The sequence below is a fragment of the Phyllostomus hastatus genome, unplaced genomic scaffold (genome assembly GCF_019186645.2).
Source record: "Phyllostomus hastatus isolate PE091 unplaced genomic scaffold, TTU_PhHast_1.1 phas_contig_159, whole genome shotgun sequence".
NCBI lineage: Eukaryota > Metazoa > Chordata > Mammalia > Chiroptera > Phyllostomidae > Phyllostomus > Phyllostomus hastatus.
This window is the reverse complement of record NW_025333640.1, coordinates 12,495,382-12,508,693: the sequence shown is the minus strand read 5'-3', so window position 1 is coordinate 12,508,693 and position 13,312 is coordinate 12,495,382. Positions and strand designations below refer to the sequence as shown.

At 40.7% G+C, this 13,312-nt stretch overlaps 1 protein-coding gene across 1 annotated transcript in view; it reads right to left on the bottom strand.

Annotated features, from left to right (window-relative positions):
- Window positions 1-13,312, bottom strand: part of SH3RF1 (SH3 domain containing ring finger 1) — a 151,855-nt gene that overhangs the window by 29,147 nt on the left and 109,396 nt on the right. The window contains exons 5-6 of the mRNA XM_045831436.1: window positions 7,442-7,744; window positions 1,706-1,816 (exon numbers count right to left, since the gene is read on the bottom strand). Coding sequence (XP_045687392.1) covers window positions 1,706-1,816; window positions 7,442-7,744 — 414 coding nt within the window. The remainder of the gene's footprint in view (window positions 1-1,705; window positions 1,817-7,441; window positions 7,745-13,312) is intronic.

Genomic DNA, 13,312 nt, shown 5'->3' with positions numbered 1-13,312 from the left:
CAACTTATCTTCCTGCACCAAACTCTTATACTATCAAAGGAAACTAGAATCGTTCTGGAAACATAAAAAAAAAAAAACCTTTAGCCTTTAACCAGAACATTATTAACTTCCACTTAAAGACAAGAACACGCTTAACTCCATAAAATGTTTTCAAAAGTCTAAGTCAAGCTAGGTTACAACTGCATTTATTTATATCCCACTTTGTTTCAAAGTCAGTTTTCAATGATTTACAAAATGTATCAAGATAAATATAAAAGGAAAAATGAGGCAAAAATAAAACGAGGACAATAAAATGAGGTGGAGCCAACATTTTAACTAATAACATTGTGAGGTCTCCACTGGAGAAGGGTACCAATTTGGCTCTAAGCATTCTAGCAGAGGGAACCATAATCTTTACAACATATATAAAATCCGCAACCTAAAAACAAACCAGCTGCTTAGATGCTTTGCTATTCCTGGTCTAGGGGACAGAGAAACCCGTAACCAAGTGAACCAGGCCCTTCAAGGCCTCCTTAAAGTAAACCAGTGGCACATGTCACCGGCCCACCTTGAAACGGTCCTCAGTAGAGGCCAATAACTAGGTCAACGACAGTCACTTCTCGAACGTTCTAGGTACGGCACTAACTCTCTGAAGTAAGCACTATTATTAGTCTCATTTTACATGTAGGGACATGGAGGCTAAAAGAGGCTGGGTAACTTTTTCTGGTCCTATAACATGAGTGGCTGACCTGGGCTTCCAACCCAGGTCTGTGCCCCCATCACCAGGCCACACCATTTCTCTGAAAATATCACAGTCAGTTGAGATTTGGTTAAGCAATTTATAGGGGTGGGGTCCACTGGAGTCATCTGATTTGGTAATCTCTCCTATCCTCGTTCAACTCAGCACTGAAACAGTCTGAAAGTATAAGGCAAGGCATTGGCCTTGATGAGAGATGTCTCACAATTGCTGGTTCCTTGCAGCTCGATTGCCTGTAATTTTAGGAAACACGGATTTAAAGTATTGTGTGTCTGCTACCTGAGGTTGCCTTTGCTTGCTTCTTTCCTTTTAATTTTCTCTCCAGAGTGTTCCTTCTTTGTATCTACTTCCCTTGGCTGCCCTCATTCTTCCTATTAATTTCCCCCATTAGGATGTTTTAAAGTAGCTAGTGTTTGGATTCTGTCTGCAGGATGCTATATTCGCAGAAAGAAAACCAACATAGTTCAAGGGGCCTTCCAAGGCCACAGGGACCTTTGGGCAGCTATGGCCATGGTTATACCAACAGATCACGAGAAACTAAGAAAGGTGAATCGTAAAGGTAGAGATTTGAAATCGACTTACTGTGTGACTAAAGAAAACCATCTAGCCTTAGGGATCCCAGCTTCCTGGGTATTTCCATTAACGTGTCTTTGTAAAAAGGTCGACAAACTCAAAAGAAATAAAGGTTAAGCCTTCTGGAAATCAGGATGAACTATAAGGAAAATTAAAAGTACTTTACAGAGTTCTTCTAATAGCTTCTGGTCAGTGACCCTCACTGTGAAAAATTTTGGCATGCCGCAGGGAAGAGACTTTCTAATTTTTTTCTAAGTTTTAAACAGAGATAATAGATAAAAGATATGCCCCACCTAGCAAGTGTCGTGTAAACTGCAGGTGTTGGGAGGTGCAGTGTGCCAGGTTAACGTGACTAATACCTAAAAGACAAACAGAGATGGGAGAAACTATACTCACTCCAAGCGCAGCTGTGTAGGGGACATCTGATGGGAATGTGAACGAAGGGCCAGTTGTCACTGGGCTACTTGGGGGTGGGGTCACAATCAACCCGGTGGTACTTATATGAACCTGCCAAGAAAAAAAGTTAATAAAAAGACTATATTTAATACAGTGGATTATACCAGCTAAACCTTGGGAAGGCAAGTCACAGTTTTTTTTTTTAACCAATAGTTTCTATTATTTTTGGAAGACAGAACCCCTTTCAGTATATTCAACCAAAATTTACTGCCTACCTACCTAATTTGTATTAAGACACTAGGAAGTCCCGTGATAAGCGCCAGTCACTACAAAGTCTTACACACAGAGGTTACCCGCTGTTGCCTTTCACAACAACATGCTGCCTCTCGGGGATGCTGCCGACCGCCAAGGTGGCTGCTCAGACAGCCAGGTCCTCCAGTGCTCCACTGGCCTGCTGACAATCTCCCTGACAATCCTGTTGAAAGGGGTTGTAGCCCATGATACTCACCTTTCTATCAATGTGTTAAATCGATGTGAAATGTTTCAGGTATTCTGCTATTTTCAGAGGCATTTTCATGGTCTCTACCTTAGGGTGAGGGGACACATAACTAAAATGCAGCTGCCTAGACATGCCTATCACAGGCAATTACTTATAGAGCCTTTAAGGGAACAACGTCAAGCCAAATTAGCTGTGTTCAAAGGTGTCTTATCCTCGATACTGCCTAAGATTAATTTACTAGAAAGAAATTGAGTTATTCAGGTCATTTCATTGCCTGTGATGGGTTACTTGATCAATTTCTGCCAAGGTGCACATCAGACCCGGCCTGAATGCAGAATGCAATGGTGTTACTGGATGCTGCAGAACCAGGGGAGTGGCTTCCTGTGCAAACGGTGCCTTTCCTTCACTACTGAAGACATGGGGTTGGCTGGTACCTTGTTTCCCCATGGAAACAACGCTATATCAAAAAATGCTAGGTTTTTTATAATAAAAAACTTAATCCCACACATGGTTTCCTCAATTCCCACAGATTAAGAAACAGACTATCAGGATAAAGAAAAGCTCCGAGATTAGTTAGTTCCCAGAGGGCCCGAAGGAACCTTCACAGTTTCCCACTGGGTTAGCCCCTGCCAGGACGGGGAGATTCAGCATCACAGCATATAACTCCATCGTCACCAATAAATCTGTATTATACATGGAATCCACATCCTTTTAAACTTGCCCTTGTACCTGTTAGCTCCTATACTGATTGAACCTAAGCAGATTCCAGCGGCGCCACAAACAAGGGTTTCTCTTCAAACCGTCATTTTCTAACTCTTCTGTGAATCAAAGTCTATTTCTAATCAATTTGTAATAGGAAGAACACCGGGTAATAAGAAGAACTGGTTTTTCATTCTGGGAATAAAACCTAATGTCCTTCATTAGGCCATTGAATCAATGAATGTTGATATACACACTCCACAGACACCTGCAAGATTGGCACCACATAAAAGATGGTCTTTCTTAGAAGATACAATGGAGCGCACTTCAAAGTGTGCACCATTATTAAGGAAGATTTCTGGGCAGAAGAAAACCCACCACAATACAGCTTCCTGGGCCTGGCCCTACAAACATCTAAGAAAGACCTCACTACGGACTGATGTTTCTCTAAAAGCCCCAGACTGGGAATCAGGAGAATTAGCTGCTAATAGGCTCACGGTCTGGGATAAGTACATCACTTCACAAGTCTGGACCAGAGGTTCCCTGATGTTTCTGCCATCATAGGGATAGGAGTAAAGCACTGAACATGGAGAACCCTGCAAACACCAGTTCAACACAGAGATGCTCCTACAGGAAGAGAAGTCACCAAAGAATGACAAAAAGCAGAAAAGTGGCAGAAGGTGAGCATGCCCAGAATAAATGCCCCGCGGAAGGACAACCTGACTCCATGTTATGCTCATCCTTTTCTCACAAAACTGCAAGTTAGGTGGGTCCCCCCTACCAGCAAGGACTATGCAGAGGGAAATAGGTGGAGAGAGAAAATGGGAATGGGTGGGTGATTTCTTGCTTTCCCTGAAGCCACCGACAATAAAAAAAAAGTGCCACAAAAACTCAATTATTATGACTCAGTTCTCCAGCTGGCAAAGGCCAAAAAAATATCACAGGTGTGGCATCATGGGCTTTTACAGGTGTCAATCATAGACATCTGTGCATATCTGTTCTGATGGTCCACCTGGACTGCAGAGCCTATAAAATAATCTTTCACTTTATGTAATGGAAAGTTCAGTCTTCACTCAGTAGTCACTGAATTAAATAGCATGCAAGCCCTTTGCTCCTTTCTGTGGTTCATTTCCCCATCCTGTTGCCTAGAATTTGGATGGGACAGAGAGATCTCCCCAACTGCCCTCCAGAAACGTGAGGACCAAGACGGAGCCACATGGTGAAAAGGTGAGTTAGGAGGCACCAGCACACCAGCAACTGCCTCCACGTGGTTCTCACTTCGGTGAGAGAAAAATGAACACTCACTTCTTTAGGGCCCTGACTTTGGATTTTTAAATAAACACAACTAAACCTAATTAAAGTAAAGCAAGACAAAATCAGGTCAATAGCAGAGACACATTTAGCCATGGGCCTCAGTCAAATCTCCCGAGCAGTCAGTCCTTCCTGGGCAGAAGGAAAAGATAGCCCTATTTAAACCAGTCTCACAAGCACCATTTTCCACGTCTCCCCTCTCCACGGTTAGGGGAGTGATTGCCTGTCACACACACAACACACACTCCTTGCTTTATTGTGGACTGTAGTTCCCACGACGTACGCAGTAGCCCAGATAAGTAGTGTTTTCTGTAAACCTAGGCTGGAGAAGCCAGGCAGCACTTCAAACATCTCCCGTCCTCTTCTAGAAATAACTTCTCCCTGAGGCAACACGCTACCGCTGAAAACAGAACGGATCAGAACACAGGAGGAGGGTGGGACAGTTGAAGGGGGAACTGTTTTAATGGAACACAGAAAGAGCCTTGTTTCCTAAGCTACTCAAACCCAAACAAAAATAGCTCCACTTTTATAGTCTTCATTCCCAGCTCTGGTGCGGCAGCGTTGGGCATGCTCACACCTGACTGCCGAGTTCTCCACGGAAGATACAAGCACTAAGTGTATCTTCCTCTCTTTTCATCTTCTCTCCTGCCAAAAGATTACTGCCCATTCTTTTAAAGCAATTTCCCACTGTGAGTTGCCACTATTCTTAACAGAAACGTATCTTTTATTTTAAGAAACATCACTGTAACCATGACTAGAGTGGCTCACTAAGCGTGGCACCATCCTGCAAACCCAAAGGTCACCAGTTCAATTCCTGGTCAGGACACTTGTCTGGGTTGCAGGCCAGATTCCTGGCTGGGGGTGTGCAAGAAGCAATCGACTGACATTTCTCTCACATATCAATGTTTCTGTCCCTCTATTTCTCCCTCCCTTCCCTTCCCTGTAAAAATAAATAAGGAGAAAAAAAATCACCATAAAAGTGTTGTCAGGCCACTAAAAAACACACTCAAATGATTCAGTTTTCTATTCGTGAACAACCATCTTTACTAGCCTCCTCTATCAGAACCTGATTCAAAAGTCTTCCAATTTGAACCTTTCCTAAGCAACCTCACTTGGCACTTTGTGCTCCATTCAACGATACTAATTGTCTGCCACTTGGGATACACCAGCGAACATAGCGAAGACCACTGCCCTCGTTGCCCTCACATGCTAGTGCAGTGTGTGTGTGTGTGTGTGTCCTATTTCCCTCAGAAGATCAAAGGCTTCATGGCCCTACCATCCAAAAGACAGTGACAAAATGCAATCCTATTCAGAGAGTGAAAGCATTTAACTTATAACCTACGGTAGGAATCTAAAGGAGCAGGGTCAAATAAATGGGTCTAAAGAAAATAATTGTCAACAACATTAGCAAGGAATATGAAAAGCTGTTGTAAATAGTTTTTCTGTGGTCCAAAACAAATATTATTAAACTGTGCAGTTTCCTTGAGAATAAAGACTGTGCATGTTGGTTTTTCTTTCCTTTTTCTTTCTTTCCTTTAAGAGAAAAAATTATTTTTATGGGTTAAAAACAAACAAACAAAAAAACACAAAACACACAGCTACAGCCCTGGCTGGCTAGCTCAGTTGGTTAAGGTCCTCCTGATATGCCAAGGTTGCGAGTTCAGTCTCTGGTCAGGGCACACACAAGAAACAACCAATGAATGGATTAAGTACCAGTAAGTGGAACAACAAATCGATGTTTTTCTCTCTCTCTCTAAAACCAATAAATTTAAAAAAAATAAGAATTACAAATCAAAGCTATAAATACTACAGAGTAGAATATAAAATCTGCATGAATTTTTAAAATAGAGCAGGAGACTTCAAAGAAATTTCTCCCACTTGTGGCTAGCTCCTTTGAACCAGGCTCTCTGGCCCGTGCGTTGAGAACACGGCTGTCCTCTACCTGGATGACTACAGAAGCACCTCTGCTATGCTCGAGCTGCGGTCCAGGGTCAAGGCCAAAACACGGGGAAGTCCTCTATCTTACTGAGTTGGCCAAAAAGTCCATTTAGCTTTTTCCATAAAATAGAAGACACATTTTTCATTTTCACCAATAACTTTATTGATTTGGATATTTTGAGTATGTCAGCTATGTCCTGTGTGGTATAACACTGATTGTTCTCAATGTCTCAATACGGTCACTATCAACTTTAGCTGGTCTATGCAACTGTGGAGCACCGTCCAGCGAGAAATCTGCAGCACAAAACTTCCCAAACCTCTTTTTTTCCCCAAACCACTTTTGACATGTTTGATCAGTCACAGCACTTTCTCCATACACTGCATGAATCTTTTTTTTGCATTTTAATTGTGTTTTACACAGTTGAAATAATAAAACACAATATGCCAAAAATGTCACTTATTTTCTTCCATCTTCAATATTAAAATGACTACACAAAAATTCACCAATTTTGTAAGTTTTTTTATTGCACACTGATATGACAGCTATCACAATACAGTCTTAACAAAATTGTTTCAAATGAAGTTAAAGACAACTATGTGCTTCTAGAGCCATCATATAGGAAAAACCAAATGAAGTTTTTGGCCAACCCAGTATTTTGTTTGGTGCACATAGTTCCATGAAGAACCTACAATAAGGCACCCAGGAAATGTTTGCCAAATGAATGAATCGATGTTCCCTATCATCTCGAGCATTTTTATTAACACATGAATAATGTATAGCTATTTTTTAAGATAGTCCAAAGTGTTGATGAATTAATGAGCTTTTAAAAAATGCTATGCCAATTTCTAATCTAAATTAAATGTTTCTTCATGCCCTATTTCTATAACTGACCAGGGACCCAAAACCAAGGTAAGTTACACAGATGTAGGCAATGGCAACCCTTACGAGTTCTGATCACAGCATCTTCAGTTTGGATGGAGACAAAGTTTTAGTTGCCAGGATGTCCCAAAGCAGCTTTCTGTAAAGCAGAGGGATTGCTTACTGAAACTGATAAATCATTTTTTAATTTCTGCTCTTTCCTTTGAAAATGACTGAATAGCTCTGGGTTAACACGCTCAAGTTATTTCTCCATTTTTCTACCTACAACACAAGGAAGGCTTTGCTCCCCAGAAAGCTGCTGTCTTCTGAAGGCTAAAATGAACGATATTCTTCAGCTGGTGAACACACACACAAATCTAGTTGGTGACTAGATTTGGCCAACTCTTCCCACGCCCTTGAGACGACTCACCTGAGAAGGGGCACTGCAGGAGAGCCCGGACAGCTCGCTGATCCTCGCGGCCGCGGTGGGGTTGCTGGAGCTGATGAGGACCGGAGGGCTGATCTCCATGGAGTGGCGGTTCTGGGACGCCTGGGAGGACTTGTTGGCCATGGTGAGGGACGTGAAGGAGTGCCGCTTTTTGGTGTTCTTCTTGGTGTCAGAGTGCTTTGGGGCAGCACTGCTCTGAGCTGCTGCCGAGGTACCTTCTCCAGCGTCAGCTCCTGGCACAGGAGGCTTATCCCATTCTATCAGCTGCTTAGCAGCTGAGTTAAACTGCAGACCAACAAATCAACACAAGTCAGATGATTCTCTAGGACTCACTGAGACTGACTTTCAACACACTTACATCTAAACTTTAACATCACCACTTTAAAATTTGTGTGGGCAAGTATGTGTATTTTTTTCCACATGAGATACCTTTTCTCTCAATACTGGGATTTCCTTCTAGTATCTATGTCACAGATAGATGCTAAGTCAAGAATAAACAATTCCAATGCAAGACTAAAAAGGTTCAGACAATTTCTTCCCCAAGAATCTTCAAAATACCTAATTTTAAAATTTGCCACTAACAAACAAAGATTTATCTCAGTCCGCTGATGAAACTTAGAGAAGAACAATGAAAAAAGGTGCATTTGTCCGCCTGAAGACTCTGTTGTCCAACGATGGCTGGGTGTTTGCTCGGGGAACAAACGGACATCGAAGGCACAACTTTGGGGCTTGGGAAAATGAGGAGGACGATGAAGAATGAAATCATGGATGTTGGCTCATATACTTCCTCATGAATTTGGAGGAGCCTCACAAAAAGAATGGTAGGAACTTGATATATTTTTGTCATGTCACTGTGTCAGTTATTTTTATATGTGCCAAAATTTTAAATCCCAACAGGGTAAAACGTGAGATTCAAGGCCTGTTGGCAAGCTAATTTCCTCTATTTGAAAAGTTGCCTGAGTATGAATGAAATAAGGGGCCAGGGGGTCAAAAGCTGTGCACAGGGCTGATAACACCAGCAAGAAAGGAAAGAACATAAGGTTTTTGTTTCCCTGAGGTAGACTATGTCTCTGGATAGTTTCACTGAAAACAAGTTGCTTATAACTTACCTAGATACTGCAAAAACAGGAAAACGGTGAGCATAACTCAACCTCTCATAAAACACACTAGATAAAAAACTTTTTAAAGGTTAATTTAGGTAACAGGAAAAATAAGAGGTTTTTTTCCACCCCAGCACTGCATGCTCAGCACCTCACAAATACCTTTAGATAAAATAACATCATCAAATGTTATTTTTCACGCACATAAACGGTTAGGACCATCCATGTCTTTTCATCCTGTTGATGCAAATGTCCTACTAGAAAAGTGAAAATCCTGTCGGTCACTGCTCAACAGTGAACTTGCTTTGGCACAAGTGACTGTTCACAAAGCCGTATGAATGACAGCTCAGTAACCAGTGCTTCTAGAGGTGATTGCAAATTGATTAACAATTTGTTCCCGTGGTTCCCCCAAGGACTCAAATTCATCTGGCCTGTCTGATCTGTAATTAGTAGGGCACTTCTTTTCCAAACACGAGCATATGTTTCCCTTAGACTTCAATGATTTCTTCCACGTGAGAAGCTGGAATAATAGGAAGGGATATCATAATTACACCAAAGGAGAACCATGACTCTATGCGAGTGTGTTTAGGGATGAAGAAGTGAGGCGTATTAAAGGGTGGTTCTTATAATAAGATTATGATGACGTCTGCCCAGGAGATCCTGCATTTACCAATCCCACCTTGGTCTAGCCATCTACCTTCTGGTTGGTCCCTAAGAGAATGAAATGACTCAAGGAAACAATGTAATGTTTTATTTTTTGTGGCGGGACTTGCCCAAACCTCAGTGTGGAATGCTAATAAACTTCAGCAAACCATGTGGTGGTTGGGCCCTCATTCCTACACATGCTGGGTATAAGGAGTCCGAAATCAAAGCAGACAGAAGAGCTAGTCCATTCCCCTCGTCCCAGTCATATCTTATCAATGAGATGAAGGACCAGTGCACCCAGCAAGGCCACAAGACAAGGAGTAGGAGAAAGCCTTCTTCCAACAGAAGCTCATTCAGCCCCCAAGGCACAAATCCTCAAAAGCATGACCTAATCAGTGTGCTAAAATTGGACCAATTAACTCAGCAGCACTTCTGCTGCATTGCAGAGTAAAAAATAGGGGAAGAAATTGAGAAGACTTCCTAAAATATGAACAGAGGAAACTATTACATATGCTTGCTTTCATGGTTGAATTAATTCTGGAGTCAAACCACAGGCTCCATTAGCAGTACCTGTATTGAAATATTCTGAAATATTACCATCATCTAGTTATGGTCATACCTAGCCAAGTGTCATTTACAGTTAAAATTAATATTTCAGGTTTCCATATGCTGTGTTCTCATGAAAACAACTGAAAATTAATCATTGTTCCCTATATTTCCTGATGTTTTTTCTCAATAGAGAAATACTTCCCTTGTGTCTTTTTCTAGACCATATACTTTCCATTACAATAAACATACACTGGGCAGCTGGTATGTGCCAGACAATGTGCTGGGTGCTAGAGATCTACAGATGCAGGGATGGTCCCTGACCTTAAGGGACCATTAATAACTAACACAAATGCCCTCCATAATCTCCTATGTCTGGCTTCTTTCACTCAAGAAGATGCTTTTATGCACATTGCTCCATGAATCAGTCATTCTGTTTAATAGCCGTGTAATATTTCATTGCATGGACATACCACAATTTATTTATCCATTCTATTGTTGATTTATATTTGGGTTCCCTTCCCCCTCCATTCTTTTACCCTCTTCTGCCTTCTTTTCCCTCCTCCCTTTCCCTTTCTCCTTCCTTCCTATAGATTTTGGCTATAAACAACAATGCTGCCATGAATAATCTTGTACATGTCCTTGGATGGATACTGGGTATATGTCCAGAAGTAGAACTGCTGGGCCACAGGGTTGGCGTATTTAGAAAAATATAGTCTATGTGCAGAAGTATGTGTATGCGGGTGGACACATGGTGTGATCAACCAGCAAACTACACATAGAAGAGCACCGTTCTAGTCCTAGCACAGCCATTCACTCTGAGACCTCTCGTGATGGCAGCAGCTTCTTCGGCTATGCAATAAGGAAGTCGGAGCCAGGGACCTTTTTGTCTGTTTTGGCTCCCAGGATGTATAATGATCTCACTTTAAACAGACAGTTCATTTTCCCATTTCATCCCTTTTATTTCTGCTCTAAATAGGCTAGTGTAGCTTTCCTGCATTTCATTTTCACACATGGATGCTAATATTTGTTAGAAGAATGCTGTCATATTTTAAAATTACTTTAGAGTTCTTCTAAGGCAGCAAAGATTAGTATTAAGGAACACTATTTGCTGCCTTATAAGTTACAAAGAAAATAATAAAGTTGGAACTATTTGGTGGAAGCAGTAAGTAAATTAAGCAGAAACATCAAGAGGCTTTTGTTGTAAGTATAATTTAACCTGGAGTAACAACAGGAAAGCAAAGATCTGACAGTTTTTAATGGAATTTTGATAAAGTTCATTTATGAATGTTTGAGCTCAGTAGTGTAGGCCGTTCGTGACATTTATCTAGACATGACCTTCAAGTTGAGGAGTGCACTCATCACCTGCAAAATAAATTCATATCCTAAAGTACCTTGTTCCAAGTACTTAGTAAGGAATATTTAATAAGATTTAGGTTGGATACAAAGAAAAATTCAGGATACAGGAGCTAAAAGCATGAACAAGTGGGATTTATTGATCTTAAAACTCTATAATGTCCCTTTTTGGTAAACTTTAAAATTTAGAAAGAATCAGTCTTTGAGTTTACCAAAAGTATAAACAGAAACAGGGAATACTGACAAAATAATAGTGACAACAAGGAACTTAAGAAATAGCAAAAATTTTTTGAATGTGTGGCTATCTTCTCCACTAAAGAGAATCTGGCCTTTATAAAAGAGAACACAAAATTTCACGAGAACTAGCATGAACACTCAATATGTAAATGAAGCGTTAGAGATGAATCCGTCACTAGCTTTGGAGCACCAGAGACCAGAAACAGTAGCTCTGAGGAATGTATAACCTGCTGGAGTGCCCTGAACCTAACAGTTTCTCAATAAAAGGCAAATATTTTAAGATATATATTCTAAAAGTAATACAGCCTTCCACATATTTTCCATTTAGCTGTTGTTAAATATGCAACTCCTTCATTAATTTTAACACGAGCATCACACACTACTCTCTCCTCTAGCATCTCATGAACATCTTTTCATATCAACAGAAGGGGTGAGAGTACGCCACCCCACTGTGTGGACATGCCATCATACATCTTGGCATGTCTGTGCATGCATACCTGCAGGGTACGCTTCTGAAAGTGAGATTGTGAGCTCAACATGTAAGCTTAGAACATTTTTTTGAAGGAACTGTTACAGTGAACTCCAAAAGAGTCAATTTTCATCACCTCTAATAGTGTATAAAAAGGCCTGTTTCCTTATATTGTTAATGGTATTGTGTTATCAATAATTTTAAAACTTCTATTAGTTGGAGAGGTTAAAAAAAGAAAACCTGTTTTAATTTGTGTTTCTCCATTTATTAATGAGAATAAGCACCTATTTTCTTTTTCTAGAATTTGCTTATTCTCAAGCTTTATCCATATTTCTATTAGGTTGTTGGTATTTTTCTTACAGATTTATGTGTTCTTTAGGTATCACACAAATCATTCTCCAATGCTATATGCATATATGTATATATGTGTATATATATCCATCAAAGTAAAAATATTGTTTCAATTTGTTTTCTAACTTGATATGTGTTTGCTATACTTATATTTTTATATTATGTGCCAAATTTATCAATCTTTTTCCATTACGGCATCTCAATTCAACATAATGCTTTAATCGTGGAATTTTATTCCACGATTATTTTTAAAAAGAAAATCGCTTTTTTTCCTTGTATTTTTCTGGTTCCTTTCTTCCCTTTTTTCTTTCTTTCCATGTCTCAGTGTTTGAATCATGTGAACCCTCTGGTTTCGTGTGAGGACTAAGGTGGGGCCGGCACCTCACCTCCCGCGGGGCTCAGCTGCTGCGCCATCGGCGCCGCCAAATCCTCTGACGGTCCATCTCTTCCCCGCTGGCTGCAAATGCCACCTTCACAGAACCATGGTTAAACGCTGTACACCGAAGTCCTATGCTTGACTTTTATGTAACGTTATTACCCCCCAAAATTTCATTTTTAAAAAGAAAGACGTGGAGTGCTTCGACGCTCTGCTGCACCGCCAGGCCCAATGGGCCCTCTGCGGAGAGTCAGACACTGAAGAAAACAGTGAATGAGCGTGGAGAGTCATGCCATTCCCCTCCGCTTAAAAGGAGGGGAAATATTGTGCCTCACATTACAATTCTTTGCAAAATGTTTTCCACATAATGGTGATGAGGAATTTATATTCCTATTATTCTTCTATTCTTCCCTGCAATTTAGGTAAAAAGGCTTTTATTTTGGGATGACCTAAACCCAAAAGCAAACTCAGTCTTCATTTAAAATACAAGACTCCCCCCAACAGGAGAGGAATAATTAGAGACCGAAGGGGATTACTTGGGAGTCTATTTAAATTGACCCAAAAGCCTCCCTCAGGTAGCAGCTCCACTTAGGCCTCTGTAAACATTTGTTGAATGAGTAAAATTCATGTTCTCTTTAAACGACCAAGGGAAGGAAGGACGAGCTGCCTCTAGTCAGGCATTGTCCAGTTGAAGTATTAGGTTGGCCAAAAAGTCTGCTTACATTTTTTTCTGTAAAAAAGACACAGTTTTCATTTTTACCAATAACTTCATT